This window comes from Tachypleus tridentatus, chromosome 10, assembly GCF_004210375.1.
Source record: "Tachypleus tridentatus isolate NWPU-2018 chromosome 10, ASM421037v1, whole genome shotgun sequence".
Classification (NCBI taxonomy): domain Eukaryota; kingdom Metazoa; phylum Arthropoda; class Merostomata; order Xiphosura; family Limulidae; genus Tachypleus; species Tachypleus tridentatus.
Window position 1 is genome coordinate 42395896 of NC_134834.1, and position 17446 is coordinate 42413341.

General features: G+C 29.6%; 1 protein-coding gene across 1 annotated transcript in view; it reads left to right on the plus strand.

The window, feature by feature from the left end:
* Positions 1–17446, plus strand: part of SMC3 (structural maintenance of chromosomes 3) — a 126237-nt gene that overhangs the window by 86797 nt on the left and 21994 nt on the right. The window contains exons 20-24 of the mRNA XM_076461031.1: positions 986–1067; positions 3433–3624; positions 4735–4809; positions 9250–9358; positions 10599–10759. Coding sequence (XP_076317146.1) covers positions 986–1067; positions 3433–3624; positions 4735–4809; positions 9250–9358; positions 10599–10759 — 619 coding nt within the window. The remainder of the gene's footprint in view (positions 1–985; positions 1068–3432; positions 3625–4734; positions 4810–9249; positions 9359–10598; positions 10760–17446) is intronic.

Here is a 17446-nt window from a genome sequence, read left to right on the forward strand (position 1 = left end):
AAAATAATTTATCTTGAATATCAGATTTATACCAATGTCTGTGTTCCCTTTTGTCATCTACCTTTCTGTTTAAATGTAGGATATAGTTTCTTTAGATAAAATTACCATTTTAAAAATTAAAAATGAAGTTTAGCATTGGTACTTACATCTACAACACTTCTTCATTACACTTTTTTGGTAGTTTAGGATAAAGTTTGTAAATTTTAACTTATGTATGAGAGAGTTACGAGGTGCATATATAGTAGTTTAAAGTATATGGGAGCCTTATACTCTTTTAAACTTATTTCAGTTTTATTGGAGATGCTGTTATTTTGGTTGTTGCTTTTATAATTTAGTAAGACTATTTTATTTCCATGTTGAAAAACTTTCTGAATTTTTTGTTTTTAGTCTCTGATATTATAACCCTAAAAGGGAATCATCTCATTGTTATCTGAACTGTGGGCAGAACATTGTTTGAATAGTTGGATGGATATAAAGATAATGTTAAGTACATATTTGTGTCTTTAGTGAATATGTTAAATTATTATAAAAACTTACTCTCAAAATAATTAACTATTATCTAACTTTTTGTTCAAAACTCTTTTAACTGTACCAGGTGTGGCAAAGTAAGTAGTATGTCAGTCTCTGAATACATGGTCCATTATTTTTGTCTTTTTATTGTATAACTGCACTCTGCACTTTTGTGTCATAAGTGCATTATAAGAGTGATGGTCAAATCTTACTATTCAGTTAGAGTAGCCCAAGAGTTGGCAGTGGTTGCTGGTAGCTAGTTAACTTCCTTACAGTATTGTTAGTTCAAAATTAGAGGAGGTTAGTGTAGATAGCCCTTGCTTATATTTACATAAATACCTGAAATAAAGGAAACCTAGATTAATTTTAACTATTTATTTGAATATCAGAGTTTTTTAAAATTAATTTTGAGTTGAGGTATAAATCCTTGTTCAAATTTCCATGAGCATTGTGCTGATTTTAGAATTTTTCCTAGAGACGTATTTGATAAACTGAAAGCCGATATTCGACTCATGAAGGAAGAGCTGACTGGGCTGGAACGCTCTCGTCAGCCTAAGGTAATGTTTTTATGAGGTTGAGCTGTTGTTTTTGAAATTGTAAATAATCCTAGTCATTGTTTTATCTGCTTGTAGCTAAGATACATTTCTATTGTACATATCTAGTTTTCTGAATGTACAGTCATGTGAAAAAATTAGGACACTCTATGAAAACCTGTGTATTTTTGTAACAATTTTGGATAAATGGATATTTAATCTCAATTGTAACAAAACTGAGAGATTGAAGTAATATAACTAAACAATTAAAACTGAAGAAAAGACTTTTCAAGATTTTCTGTAAAATGTAATTCTACAAAAATGCATATTTGAACTGAGGAAAAAGTTAGGACACCCCCACATTTATACCTACTTAACATGGCTCAACTCACACACAGGTGTATCATACCAGGTGCACATGATTAGAAGATCGTTACTCAGCCTTTTGAATGAGGCTTGCCCTATTTAAGCCGCAGACGTTTAGTTTGGTGTGCTCCTGACTGTTGAAGTGAGAGTGAGCACCACAGTGAGAGCAAAAGAGCTGTCTGAGGTCTTCAGAAAGAAAACTGAAGCAGCTTATGAGTCTGGTAAGGGATTTAAAAAGATCTCAAAAGATTTTGAAGTCAGCCATTCCACTGTCTGGAAAATAGTCAAAAAGTGGAGGGCTTTCAAAGCAACTGCCGACATGTCCATGTCTGGTTGTCCAAGCAAGTTCACCCCGAGAGCAGACCACAAGATGCAAAAAGAGGTCTCCAAAAACCCTAAAATGTCATCACATAATGCATTTTTGTAGCATTACATTTATAGAAAATCTTGAAAAGTCTTTTCTTCAGTTTTAATTGTTTAGTTATATTCCTATAATTTCTCAGTATTGTTAAAATTTAGATTAAATATCTATATATCCAAAAATGTTACAAAAATACACAGGTTTTCATAGGGTGTCCTAATTTTTTTACATGACTGTAAGTAGTTTATGTACTTTTGCAATTTTACACACAAGTTTCTGTAGTTCATTTTAGCATGCTCTGCCCTAAAAATATGTATTACAAACATAAATTATTGCAGTGAAACAAGATCAATGATGTTGGTTTATCTTGATTTTAAAAATCATGTAGGTCAATGTGCACATCACAGTTCTTTTAAGGAATCCTTTCAAGAATTGATTAAACAACTTATTATCAGTGTACATTAGTAAAATTAGCATTAGGATGTAGTTTATAATTCAAATGTTTGTATTAGCTATGTTTCAGGTTCTTAATTTGAAAGAGAAATATATAAAAATCTCAGTCTTCACTTTTCTTATGTGACTTGTCTGGTTCAGTTCTGCCCCTTTTAGATTGTATAACTTCAATAGTGTAACATCTACATTGTAATAGTGATGTAAACATAACCTATAAATAATTCATGTTGAAATTTTCAGCATTGTAACTTCATTGTTTAATGAGATAATAAATTTTCTCAACCCACAACAAAAGCCTCACCCATACTCATCTATCCTTAACTTTCAAGGTAATTTGCAAAACCATTTGAGCCTAATTTTGGAAATTCGATGCTCATGGAGACTAGAAGCATTTGATTATGTTAAGTTTCATCATTAACAATAGCATTGGCACTCCTCTAGCGTCCCATTTAGATCAGTGGCATTGGCGTTGCTTTCATGCCCCATCCAGACTAATTGCATTGGTTTACCTTAATGTTCCATCAAGAGCAGTAGCATTGGCATTTCTTTAAAGTCCCATCTAGACTAATAGCATTATTTCACATCAATATCCTCTCAGAAACAGTAACATTGGCTTACCTTAATGTTTCATATACAGTGCTTTGCAAAACTATTCACCTTCCTGCAAAGTTTCCACATTTTGTTGTAGTCATGAAACTTGAAAAGAAAGACTTTATTTTAAGATCTTACACAATCTACTCAAAACTGAGAAAACTTAAAAATACTGATATTCTGTAAGTAATTTAGCTTTTCAAATAAAATGTACAGAGGAGGAATGATAGTTTTGATGCTGTGTATTTGTTTTGTTAGTAGGGAGAGAATTAATACTTAAATAAAAGAAAGTTTGGATTATGGGGTAGGCTTTAGATTTAACGGTTGTGTTAATTATGGAACAAAATTAAATATAAATCCTGTTATGTAAGTCAAACTGTGTGTACGTGTGTATTACTTAATTTTGTCTTTTATATTTTTAATTACATGTAACTTGTAGAAAATTAAGAGTATTTGTCATCTCATAAAGAAATTCTGTTTGTTTCCAGTTATGTGTCATTGTTATTATTAGCAGTGAAAATTTTAATCACAACATGAACTTCTAGTTCTTTGCACTTAAATTACTTGAATAAAATGTTTTATACTTGAAAACTAATATTTGCTGCTGTTGTCTGTTAGGAACGAAGCTTGAGCAGTTTGGAATCTAGTTTGAAGTCTATGGAATCTACAGAACAGTCACTACGAAGTGAACTGCAGCAAGACCTTTTAACCCAGCTTTCTGTGTCTGATCAAGAGGAGGTGGATCGATTAAATGATGAGATTCGCAGACTAACACAGGAAAACAAAGAAGCTTTTAGTGAGCGAATGAGGGTAAGGCTTTTCATAATCAGTGCTTTATATAAATCATAATTATGCTGTTTCAAAGGAATAGTACATTTTGGTCTTAGATAGTACCTTTGACACAGAAATAAATAGAAGTGACATCTGTTTGTCACTGAAACAAAACACATAGAAACCTGAAAGATTATGGTATTTCTTTATTTGAAAAAATGTAGATGAATAATAAAAAATCGAGCACTTGCCATTTGTATTTCTGTAATTTTTAAAGTGTGTGCTCTAGTGTTTTATTTTCAATCAAGCAGCAGTGAATGTTACGAGTGATACTTGAGATGTTTAATTTCTATATATATATATAAATCTGTGTAATCTTTTAAGTATGGTGTACTTATCACACTTTCTAGTACTGACTATTATATTAACCTGTATGATATTTAACTAAAATCAAAGATTCTTATGTACCACATATTTGGAATTTAATGTTGAGATGATGAACAATTAAATATTTGTTATTGTTTTTATGAAAGAAAGAGTAAAATATTTAATACAAATGATAAAAGTTAACTTTCTTTTTATGGTACTTTTTTTTAGAACGTTACATCTTCATATCAAAACTCACTGTTCTAAAGGACCAAAATTTAAATTTGTAGTATTTCTCTGCTTATATGTATAATCATTTTAAGAACCAGTGAAAAATTTTTCACTTGTGCAACAGAGAATTAGTACTACTATGATATTAAGGGTAGTGTGTGTTCTGAGTTCTCAAGTATTTCAGAATTAAGAACAATAATTTTCAAACTTCTTGTTTGTAAAAATTATACATCACCTTTATTTAAGAAAAATTAATAACTACTGGTTGGGAAGGGATGTTTTTCACAATATATTATTTTTCACAGTCAGACCATAGGTACAATTTTTCAACATATTTTAAAATATTGTTTTCCCTTCTGTACCTTTTTTTTTTAGTTGATGCATAATAAAAGAAATAAAATTGATGCACAGTCTGCTGATACAAGCCATCTATCATTCATTACTGTAAATGAAACTACTTGTTCAGAGAGGGCTTGAAGGTTTTTCATGCAAAACATGTTTTTAAGCTCCACTAAGTTTTCTGTTTCATACTCTGTTGTTGTTTTCTCACAGTTGGAAGCTGAGAAGAACAAGCTTGAAAACCTTCTCAATAATAACTTGTATCGTCGAAGAGAAGAACTGGAAGCAGTAAGTGTGAAAACATTTGTTTCAAATTAAGTAAATAAAGAGCTGAGGATGTCAACTGATGTCATTAGTTACTGGCAAAATAAAGTTTAAAAGCTGAAGTGACATGAAACAAACAGACTGTCAAAATTAGATCTGATTACTGGGATGAGTTGCATTGGTAATATTATTACTGGCATCAGTGTCTTCCCATCTTAGATTGTGCAAATGGTTTTAAACTACTGTGTATAATAACTGTACTGAAAGAAGGTATGTATATGATAAATTTTGAATGATTGTGTATTATTTCATGATTTTCATTTAAAAAAAATTTCACAATTATCTGTGTTGCATCAAAGGTATGTGGTGATTTTTGAGTACTGCACAATCTTGACAAGATATTTATGTAAAAATGCAATGTTTCTGTTACAGATTTGTGTGCCAATAGGAGAGTTGGTGATATAAATTTGATAGAAATTGAGTGATATCAGATTTCTCTTTTCATGTCTATAAAGATAACTGTTATACCTACAGTGGGCTATAGACACAGAATGGTAATGAGATATGGCATATTGTGAGTTCTAGTATCCAGAATTCTAGATCTTAATTGAATTTGTAGCTTGCTTTTTAATTTTTCTTCTGTTGTATTGATTATGTCTGATAAACAGAATATCTCCAATGTTTTTGGTGATGTGACCACAGACATTGTAATTTTAAAATGGTACCATTTATACTTTTTTATAAATTCAGTTTTGGTGGTTTGTACATTTATAGTAAAAATGTTTTATTTTTACATGTACACATACATGCACACACATGCATATATGCCCACAAACAATATTTTTATAACAGCTGTATATATTACATTTTTCATTTTTTTGTGATAGTGATGTGTTGTGATTTTTATGGCCATAGTGTTTATGTTTTTGCAAGTGATATATGTAAATATTAATGTGGTTTTGATTATTTTTGCTTATTGCCATCTTATCTCTCTGTCTACACACATGTATAGCTGCTGATAGTGAAATTACATTGTAAAATTAACACTCCTACGAAAAGACGTTTCTAGTCCTGATTTCTCCAAGCCGGTTCCCCTGGCTGTGGTTTCGCTAGATAGTAGATAGGGACAGTGGGAATCTCGTTAATCCATTCATTAATGGATTTAAATGGCAATTTTATTTAAATACAAAATTATTAGCCTAATATTGATAATCTTTCAAGTTGCTCTGGGGCCTATTAGGCCCCACTTTTCATAGGAGTATTAATGTGTTCACTGATGATTCAGCTTGAATTTCTTTTCACTCTGTTTATATAAAATATATACAGTGTCAAATTGATTTACAAGAGTAGGAAATTTTCAGGAAAATAAATTGTATATTAGTGTTAATAAAATGAAACATTTTTTCAGTTTAAAATAAATTTAATATAAATGAAAGTGTATTGTCTATATGTAATAATGGGTATGTGTATAAAAATATTTAGGTTCACAAATTGATAGAAATTTAAAAACAACATGTTAAAGATTTAGTTAATACACTAAGATTCATATTAATTTTTTTTAATTATTATTAGAAAATAAATTTAATTTTGATTTCTCATGGATATAATCAGTTATTAAGGTTTTCCTTCAGAGCCATCTACAACTGATTTACATCAATAGATAGGACCAATGCATACGGTGTTATATTGCAGTTACTGGATGATCCAGTGTACAGTACTATCCCTTTTGCATTGATATCATGTGACATGCATGTAACTAATTCTTCCCATTAGAATTCGTATGTTGTTAGGAATGTTTCTTGACAGTTGGTGAAGCTGATATTCATGAATGCATACAAGACAATCATTGCCTTCACTGAAACATAAAATTAGTAAGAATAAAAAAAATTGGTTGCAACTAATAAGCAATACAGATTGATAATCCTCAAAGTTATTAGCAATCTTCAAAGAATTATTTAGTAATATTTAGTGTTCTTTGTTTTATAACACTATGATCTTTATTATCTGAAATAGAAATTCTATAAATTTATGTATGGGTTGTTTTACAGAATTGTCTTTGTAATGTTTATTATTTTTTACAATAGATACCTCATATGTAAATATCATGTAGTAAAGTTGAAATTGTGGTATTTGATCTGAATTGTTCTTCCCAATTTTCTTAACTGAGTATACTAAAACTAAATGAAGTAAAAATAAAAACTCAAATTATTTTCTGATGTTTAGTTCAGTGATATGCAAGCCTACACAAATTCAGTAGGACTGCAAATGCTGATCAGACACTTTGTTGTGAATATAAACCAGTATTTTGAAATGGATCTTGTATATTCAAAATGCTTCAGGTGAAAAAAGTGTAAAATACATTACGCATGAAAGGTATTGCTTGATAAGCCATTTTGTGACACTGTTCTTTCTTAACTGTGTTCATGTTTACTACTTACAAAATTTAGAGTTCTTGTGTATTAAAAATTACCAGTTTTTCTATACTGTATATATATAATTGCATATATAAAAATGTCAACTGACTGCATATGGAAATCCCTGTGATTTGTGATATTACTGATTTAATTTTACATACTACAGGAATGTTATTGCCCCCTACATTTGAGATTTAAGTGGAAATGCTTCATTCTACATATTCAGGTTAAGTAACTTGTCTGAGGCAAGCTACAACTATATTGTCTAGTTAGTAGTGTACCACTGGAACCAGGCAAGATTATAGATTTTAAAAAAAATTAGTTACAAAGAGATATATAAAACTACACTTACTAAGAACTAATAAAATTTAGCAGATAAATGATTATGATTACATAAAACATGCAAAAATCCCAAGACTTATTTACAACTATGATTTTAAAATGCAAGAATTACTCAGTTATGTAACAAGGTGTTTTATAAAACCACTTGTAGGCTTTCTGTGATACTTTTCTATAGTGGCATTATTTGGAAGATAGCTTCAACATGTGTGAACTGAAGATAAGTTTTATAAAACTATAAACACATTATGATTGTGTAAAAATTAAAAAAAATTACATTTGTAGTTCACAATTTGAGATTTTTTGCATCCTTGTCCTTGAGTACATTTTTAAGCCTTAATGTCCTGCCTTTCTCAAGTGTTTGCAGTTTTCTGCACTTTCTCCCGATATTTGGAATAACGTTTTTTATATAGTCTTACATAATGATTAGCACATTCATTTTGTCTATGTCCCTGCTATAAGACACACGCTTCACAACTTTTTTATGTACAGATAAATTGTCACCACCAATTATTTTCTTATATCAGAGCTTATGCTTCACTTCTGACCTGCAAAATCCTTCTACAGTTATTGCATCAGGAGAGTCATTCCAATTTGTGTCAAATATGCTTGTCTTTTTCATCTTATACCCAAAAATGATAGTTTTTTTGTTATTTGACTCGTAATAAGTGCTACTTCCGAGTTGTCTGTGTACATGTTATTGTAGCTTCTTTTACTCCGTATTCCATCAACAGTAATATATGTAACTATTTCATAAACTAGTTAAAATAGAGTAATTTTGACTTATTTGGTATGTTTTTAACAGAAATTACAACATCAGAAAATATAGGTTTGAAAGCCAGAATGTATATTGAAATATTTGTTATTCACAAGGGTAAAAACTAAAGCTCACATTGTACAATCAACTTCAGATCAGCATGGAAATTGCACTATTTGACTTATGGATAAATAAAAAAGCTACAAATATTGCAGTATAATTTTTATTGTTTGACACACACACACACAAACAAACTTTATTAAATTCCAATGGAATATGTGCACACTTTTATATGTATCTTGCCAATTTTCTCTTCATACTTCTGAAAAGTGTTGAAGCTCAAAGAGGTATATTCATAATAGAGCACACTTCTTGTAATTGTGAATACCAGGCACCTGTGGCAGTGAAACCTCAAATAGCAGAAAAATTGGTATCATGATGTTTTTCTTCTGGTACATTGTCTGTGTGAATTGCTTCATTCTCACCACATATGCATTTGAATACTAAACTACCTTTCAATCCTTTGTGAAGCTCATGATGAAATTAAAGAACATTGTTTTTTTAGCCATGCCACTTATGATGAATGTGCAATTTCAACAATCCTTCTTTCCATGAGTCTCTGTAGGCCAGGATTGTTCATAGTAGCACGTGGTTATCTTTTTATCACATAGGGTAGTTCTTGGGTATCATTCAAACCGAAATAGAAATTTATATAGTTAGGTTATCTTGTATCTTAGTAATAGACAAAAATTTGTGTTTATAAACCCCCCCCCCCCAAAAAAAAGAAAAGAAAAAAAGAGTATATATGCATATGTTATGAGGTTTTGGTGAAGGTGAAATTTTATGTACATATATATATTTATTTATATATTATGGCAACATTTTGCATTTCTGGTAATTTTGATTTTGTGATAATACTTCCAAGTCTCATGGCAAATTACTTGTATTATGCAGGCATTGCAGGAGATATCTGTAGAAGACAGAAGAAGAAAGTTAGACAATAGTACAGCTGAACTTGGAGCTATTAACAAGAGAATTGAAGATGTCAATAAAACTATAAAAGGTTTAAGTTAAAACCTTTCTTATAAAACATTTTTATTGTAACTTTAATACAGCCTCTTGTGTTGTTGGCTAAAAATGTTTATTTTGTAGGACAAGAAGTAAGTCTAAAAGCTGTTTAGAAGCTAGAAATTACAAAGAGAAAAAATCCAGATACAAAACTCAGTGACTTATAATCTTATGTGTAAAGTGAAAGTTTCAGGAAACACAGGACTTCACTGTTAATCTTTCTCTAAGGATTTTATGTATCATAGTTTTTTTGATTGGAAGATGTTAGGATTAAAAAAAACTAAACTTACAATCAAGTTTTGGATTTCTTGTGCTAAGTATCAGTATATTCTGTATTCTCAATAAATATTTAATTGTTATTCTGTAGATGTTGATGCCAAACTGTTAGTTAAAATCTTAATTTAGTATTTGGTAGGTGTTGATAAATGAATTATCAGCAAATTATTTCCTGGAATTCTTCAGTTATTTGTAGGTGTTTAACAGATTGACAGTAAATTTTACTCTAATACACTCTATACACTGGAGTAGTAGTAAACATTAGGGTGTGCTCTTCCAACCTTAGTAATTTTGTGCAGCATAAATATATATGAATTTATCTTTAAAGGAAACAAATTAAAAACATTATTTGATATAGGGAAAACACTTTCATTCCTAGATCTTTAGCATATTTTGTACTTTTTTTAAACTGACATGACTTTAGTCCTTGATACTTTTATTTGCACTTTCAAATTTAAAATGTGTCAATAACTGTAATGAAGTTTAATTAAGTCCTTACCTGGTATTATTTTGGCTGTTATGGTAAATTACCATTAATGATTGGTTATTTTTAGATATGTTAGCAAATCTTTATCATTCACACAGTAATTTATCAGCAAGTTTTTATCTTTAGGTATGTATGATAAAACTATGCATGAAACCTAAAATTCTGTAAACATTGATAATGAACTGTATATAAAACCTTATCCGATATTCTCTAGATGTTGATAGCTGTGCAGGAAGCCTTCTGATATCCAGTAGATATTAATAGTGAAGCTTTACCTGGCATTCAGTAGATATTGATGGTAAACTAAACACGAAGCATTGTATGGTATTCAGTAGGTATTTATGGTAAACTGTATATGAAGCTATATCTTTTATTCACTAGGTATTGATAATGACTATGCATGATGCCTTATCTGATGCTCTGTAGACATTTATGGTAGGTCTTCAGTATACTTTCAACTGGTGTCTTGTAGATATTGAACACAAGATTGAAGGGAAGAACAAAGAGCAGAAGGAGCTTCAACAAGAAGTTGAACATTGGAAGAGTCAAGAACGAGATTATCAGGAGAGGATAAATGAAGATGCTAAAGATCTGGAAAAGATGACTAGCAAGCAATCTCTTTTGTTAAAGAAAGTAAGTTTAAAGAAATTAAAGCACTATAATAAACCATTTCTACTTCAATGTAAGTCTGTTTTAGATCTCTTGCTATGAATTGACCAACCTTATATGCATTTTTTGCTCTTATTACAGTTTCTGTACTGTATATTCACAAAAGTTGGCAGACTTTTAGTAAACAATGCATCTTTTATTTCACACAAAAAATCTAATTTTTTAATCAGTTTTTTTTATGAAAGGTTTGTCCATGAATATACAGTGTAAGAGTTAGAACAAGTTAATACTTTATCATTCGTTCCACATTATTGGGATACTTCTTCCATGCCATTACAGAATGTAAATTTGAACATTGTTGTAATACTTCACTGATGCCTAATGACAGTTGAATGAACCAGGGTACTAAGGTTAAGTATCTTCATTTATAAAGCCTTTGGGACAGAAGGAAGACTGCTACTGATCTCAAGCATGGCATATATAACCATGTACAAAATGACAGGAAAGAGTCCAGATCTATAGTATCAGGAAGGCTTTATGAGAATAGCATATTTTGTCATGTGGCATTTAAAAAACCATTACTTCAATCTGCAAATGTGCAAATATTGTCAAGAGACTGAAATTTGCTAAGAAGTACAAAAATTGGACTTTACATTTGGAGACAATTTGAAAAGGGTGTTATGAAGAGATGAATCCCAATTTTGGAATATTTAGTTCAAAGCATAGGTTGCACATCTGGCAGAAGAAAGCTGGAAGATACTTACCCCAATGCATGGCACCTTACCATGAAGCATTGGTGAGGTGGTGTGATGGTTTGGAGGTGTTTTTCTGCTGAGGCAGCATGATGTATTTGCAAAATAGATGGAATAATAGACCATGCAAGTATCATCAGATACTGATCTGTCATACTATACCTAGTGACTTGTGTATTGTTGGTAAAGGAGTTACTGCCAAGAAGATAATGACCTCAAATACTTATCCAATCTATGCAGAATATACTTAGTTAAGAAAGAAGCTGTTGGAGTCACTTAGATGATGCAATGACTCTTGCAGAGTCCTGATCTCAACCTAGTTGAGCATATCTAAGATTTGATAGATCAAAAACTTGACAAACCAAAAGTTACTTCCAAAGAAACTTTATGGGAGTATATTAGAGACATTTGGAGTAAATGTGTTGCAATAATGTCTGAAAGACTGTCTGCAGTATTAAAGCAAAAAGTAGGGCACATAAACTATGAATGATTTGCTGAAGTCAATGCTTTTTCCAGTTTCCTGGTGTACTAAATATATGATTTACCTTCCATTTTTGTTTGAAAGTAGCCTGAAAGCTAAATTTTGACTTTGTTCTAACACTTTTTAACAGTATTATATATAGTATTTCTATACACTAATCCAAGTGCTATGTAATTTCCACATTAAAATAAAGATTTTTGTGAAATTTTTTTATATTATTTTTGTGAAATTTTTTTATATTATTATTTCAATGAATCTAACCTCAACTCTCATAAGTTTCCTATTTTACATATTAGATGCTTTTATAATAATAATATATAAAGAGTACACATGAAAAATAAGAAATAACTTATTTATATTGGTATTTTGTGTGTGTGTTTTGTTGTTGATGTTTTTTTTTTGTGTGTGTTGACTGTTGTTGACACTAAATTCTACTTTGTTACACTAATGATAGAACTTCACTAAATAATTCTTTATTTAATTAAATAATCCAACAAAGAACACAGAATAAGAACTTGCAGAGATCAGAAGATGATTATCACAGTTTCTTCTTTAGTTTTCTGAGTATGTGACAAGAGCCAGTAAAACTTCATCTAAACTCCTTGATGTGTTTCCCTTGGGAATCAAGCTGGAAATGAAATTGTTAATTCTCTTTACAGAAAACAATGCAGTTTAATATGTAAAAACCTTGGCATTCTACTTGTTATAAATAGTACAGTACTTAAGAGCAGAGACAACTATTGGCAATTTCTAAAAGAGAGGTTGTTACAGGTGGTGGTGGTAAGAGAGGACTTGTTATCTATTTCATGGCTTTGCAACTAAATAAGGTTGAAGGCTATGGTAATTGTGCTTTGCCTGAACAATGATGATATTATAATGAAATTAATTTGTTAAATTTCATGCTTTTTGAAAAATTGTGAATAAGTTAAGAGAAGTGGGGCTTTCCAGAAAGGAAATGTCATAATTTTCACATGAGGGGAAATTCTAATTTTTTTTTTCAAATATTGCTTTATGAAATTAAGAGTTGATAACTTATATACTACTAAAGTACAGGTAATTAGCTACATTTTAATGCTATATTTATTGGTATACCATAAAAAAAAAAAGTAGTTTAATTAAGCTTTGAATGCAACTCACTAAAACATTGACATGTCAGTGGAGAGAGGGTTAATTGAACTATTTGATCTGTTGTAGCAAGTTCACAATCATCAGATTTTTCATACTATAACTGTTGATATGTTTTGTGTATTTTCAGGAAATATGTCAAGCTTTCAGTAAGCAACACAAATCTTCGTTATACGTCTTTAATAATGTAGTTTTTTTTCAGCGAATGTATGATGGCAGAATGTTGACTGCTACAAGTAAAACTTGATTTTATTTATGTTAAAAATACTTTTTCATCTGTGTTAGATATATATGACTCTAACTTTAATGCTAGTTCTGTTATTAAGATGGTTTATGTATAGGGCAAAAGTTAAATTTAGCTATTTTTAGAGCAGTAATTTATTGAAGGTTTGTTTACATAACTGTTTTCTAACCATACATTGTATAATTCAATAGTTTTGAATTATAGCATAATGTTACTTCTGAGTTTTTCTCATTGTTTTAACTCAGTCACTACTGGCTACTAACTTTCTGTGTAGCCAATGCAAATATTTCTGTATTTACTTTCATCAATAAAACTAGTGGATGAAATTGTTGAAAACTTCATAAGAACTTTCATAAATCCATGTAGTAAAAGAAACATGAAGCCTTTTACTTTTGATAAATTCAGTTTTTTTGTATTATAATATTTAATATCTTGGAAAATTACATTAAGAAATGGTATTTTTGAGATATAATTATGATATTTATATTTGTTCCAGATTTGAACTTTGTACACTTTTATGTTTTTTATGTTATTTTAAAATATCTAAAAACATTTTTTCCTTCATAAAATGCAAATTTTGTCTCTTTAATTTTGTAATGATCACATACACTGCTTATGAACTCAATAATATACAATACTATGTCCAAGTAAACCTAAACAATGAACAAGTTGTTTTTTTTAAATATTTCACATTTATATATGTGCATAAAAACATTTTAACTTTTTCATAAATATATTTTTATTTCAAGTTGTTCTTCATTGCAACCAAAATTTTGTTGTTGTGTCAGAGAAAAAAACATGGTTAGCAGCATAAACTTGTATGCTTGTTGGGGGTCACGTCTGTTCAGTCCAGTGCAGGTGCATTTGAACATTACTGTAGACATGATAGGAAGAAATCTTTTTGGTACTTGAATATCATTTCTTTGAACTTTTAAACAAGTTTATTTCAGCACGTGTTCTTGTATGTAGTTTCACTACATAGACAACACTTTAATTGACACTACTAGTGAATGTGTGTCACAGTTTACCATACAGCTGGTTTGCATAACACCACCTGACCCTAGTTACATGATACATCCTGTTACAAGAGATTACTATAAGATACAGACACACCATAAATTAAGATTAAAATTACTTCATAATGCATAAAGGATTACTCCTGGTCATATTCCTCTCATTATAATCAAGATTTCTATTGGAATTCAAAACTTAAGCTCTTCAGTGTATTGATATCCCAACTGTAAGAATGTCACAGCTTCCCCTGTACTGCTGAGACAAATAGGTTTTGCTGGGGTCACTTATACACTGAGTTTTAAACTCTTTTAAAAATATTGGAGTAAAAATTTTTATAAATATGTCAGACTGTTTTAATTATTAGACAACAAGAATAGAAGTGTGGGTCTTACTACAAAATAAAGTTAGTATGAAGGAAGAAAGAAAAATATAAAATTATTATGCTGTACTAGTAGTATGTACAAATAACACAAGATTATTATAAACACTGAATCATTTTTATTATGAACTAACTATAAAATAATGCTTAATTATTGTACTTAAAATTAAATGCAAAATACTATAAAAAACACAAACTCTTTCAGTTTAAAATGTTTAGCCTAATTCATGTAAAGACAATGCACTTGCCACTCAATAGATCTTAAACCAAACATTTGTGGATAAACTTCTTTCCTAAAAATATATCTAGTTTTAATTAATTTCTCAATATAACGATTAATATAAGTAGTTAAACGATATAGCATGCTTTAAGCTACTATATAAAAATATTAAAAAGACGCACATCCAATGCAATTTTTTTCAGAAGCAAATATTCTAATGCTTATTCAAAAAGTACTGTTGACCACTATTAAATACAGCCTTTGCATAAAATATAAGTTACTATAAGTACCACCTATTTCTTTATTGTAAAATCAAGAGAAAAATGTTTCATTGTGTTCTTTGCTCATCATCCTTTGATATGTGAAACATGAAATGCATGGTTTTGAAATGGACTACAAGTTTTACAATTAAGATTTAACACCTCCAGAAACTGTTTCATAAAGAAAGCAGACTGGAAACAGGTTCAGATATCAACCACAGATAGCAGAATCAGTGCTAAAGTGCAAAAAAAAATTTTAAACAATGTTGAAAAAATTCTTCTCTTAGAGGACACTTATTCATAGCCTAAAATGCATTTTGGGATTTTTTTTTTATTACACATCTCTTCAAACTTTGTTAAATAAAATAATTTAGCTCAAATAATTGAATATTATGGTATTATTTACAAAAATAAAATCTGAAATCCAGTAAAAAATAAGTTATATAAAAAAAATTTCATTTCACAAGTATGATTTTGCCCTCACAGTAAGACAAAATGGTTCCAATAGGTGAGGGGGGGGGGTAATTTAGTATAATTGTACCATAATATCTAGTAGTGAGTGGAATGTTTTAAACTTCTGTTACTGTATAAGTATACATAGAAAATGTACTTTGATAGATCTAGGCTGCATGATCGTGAGTTTAACCACAAAGAGCATATACTGGTAATTTTAAAGGGAAATTATCACACATTATAATGACAAATTAGAGAATAATTTGTATTGTCAATATTGTTTTAAATTAACTGAACCAACCTGTGAAAACTTTGATTGAAAAGAGACATTTATTTAAAGCTCTGGATACAACTGTGGTAATCAACAGTGTAACAAACATTTGTATATACATTTGTCTTCTAATAACCCTATCACCATGGGTATCTTTACTGTGCATGACAAAAGGTTTTAGTGTCTTGTATTTCAATATTATTAAACTACTTGTTATGTCATACAAATTAGTATATCTTAATATCTTAGCTAATAATTCATATTTTTAGGGTATGTAAGATTTAAATTCTTAACTCTTTATGCAATATTTTTAAAAAATCCTGAATTTTTCCTTAGTGTGACACATTTTCTCTAAGCATCTTCTCCATTTTATTCATCATCATCTTCACAATGTAAGAAATTAAACACAAGTTACTCTCTGTAAAATAGTCATTGTTAGGACAAACCATAATTTTTATAGCCTTCAATTTTGCTCAGTTACAAAGCTATCAAGTAGAAAATCATATTCCTCTTACCACACCCACCTATTACTTCTCTTTGTTATCTCTAACACCTCTCCAGTAACTACAAAATGAAATATAAATCAATCACTATAAAATTATCATTACTCAGATAAACCATAATTTTTAAAGTCTTTAATTTTATTTAGTTAGAAAACTGTCAAATAGAAAATCAGATCCTTCCTGTCACATTTTCTTTTTCAAGATTTGTTAATAGTCTCTCTTACATTTCAATTATGTGTTACCTGTAACAAATAGAAAGTCAAGGTTTTGAATTATCAAATGACATATTGTATAACATTATATTCTGAACAGATAATCATCAATTTCATTCATCAGAGTACAATCTTTATTTCCACAGAAAAGTTAACAGCTAGCTTGGATGAATTTGTAATAACTTGTTGAATAGGTACAGAGCCATAAAATATTTGAGAGTTAGTGGAAGTTGTCTACATTTTGCATGGTCTTTTTGTTTTTGTTATTTAATTGTTATTAATGTTTTATGTTAGTTAAGATTAGGTTAGGTAAACTAAATAATAATAAAACTAGTTTTATTTCATGAGGCATGCACATGAGCTTACGTGATCACCAAATGGCTTACAATTTTATAATAGCATTTTGACACAGTTCAAAAGGCAATCAAATGGAGAATAAAATAGTGAAATTTAATGTATGCTATTATGAACTTAAACCTATTTTAGATAAACACATTTTATTTCATGTTCCAATTTAAAGTCATTACAGAAAGAAGAAAATGGGTAATTTAGATTTATTTTTGTGGTTACAAGGACAGTCAAACTGATCAATCCCATATTGAGAAAGGGTGTAGAAGATAACATAAAAAAATGCAAGAAATGTTTGAAATATATTTAGGAAGTATTAAGAATAACCCAAAAGAAATTTGAGATCAATAAAAGTGTTTTGAATCTTTATAGGAAGATTACTTTTCACATAGAATATTGAAAAAAACTACTCAATATATTCGTGGGCATATCTTTAATTTATTAAAAAC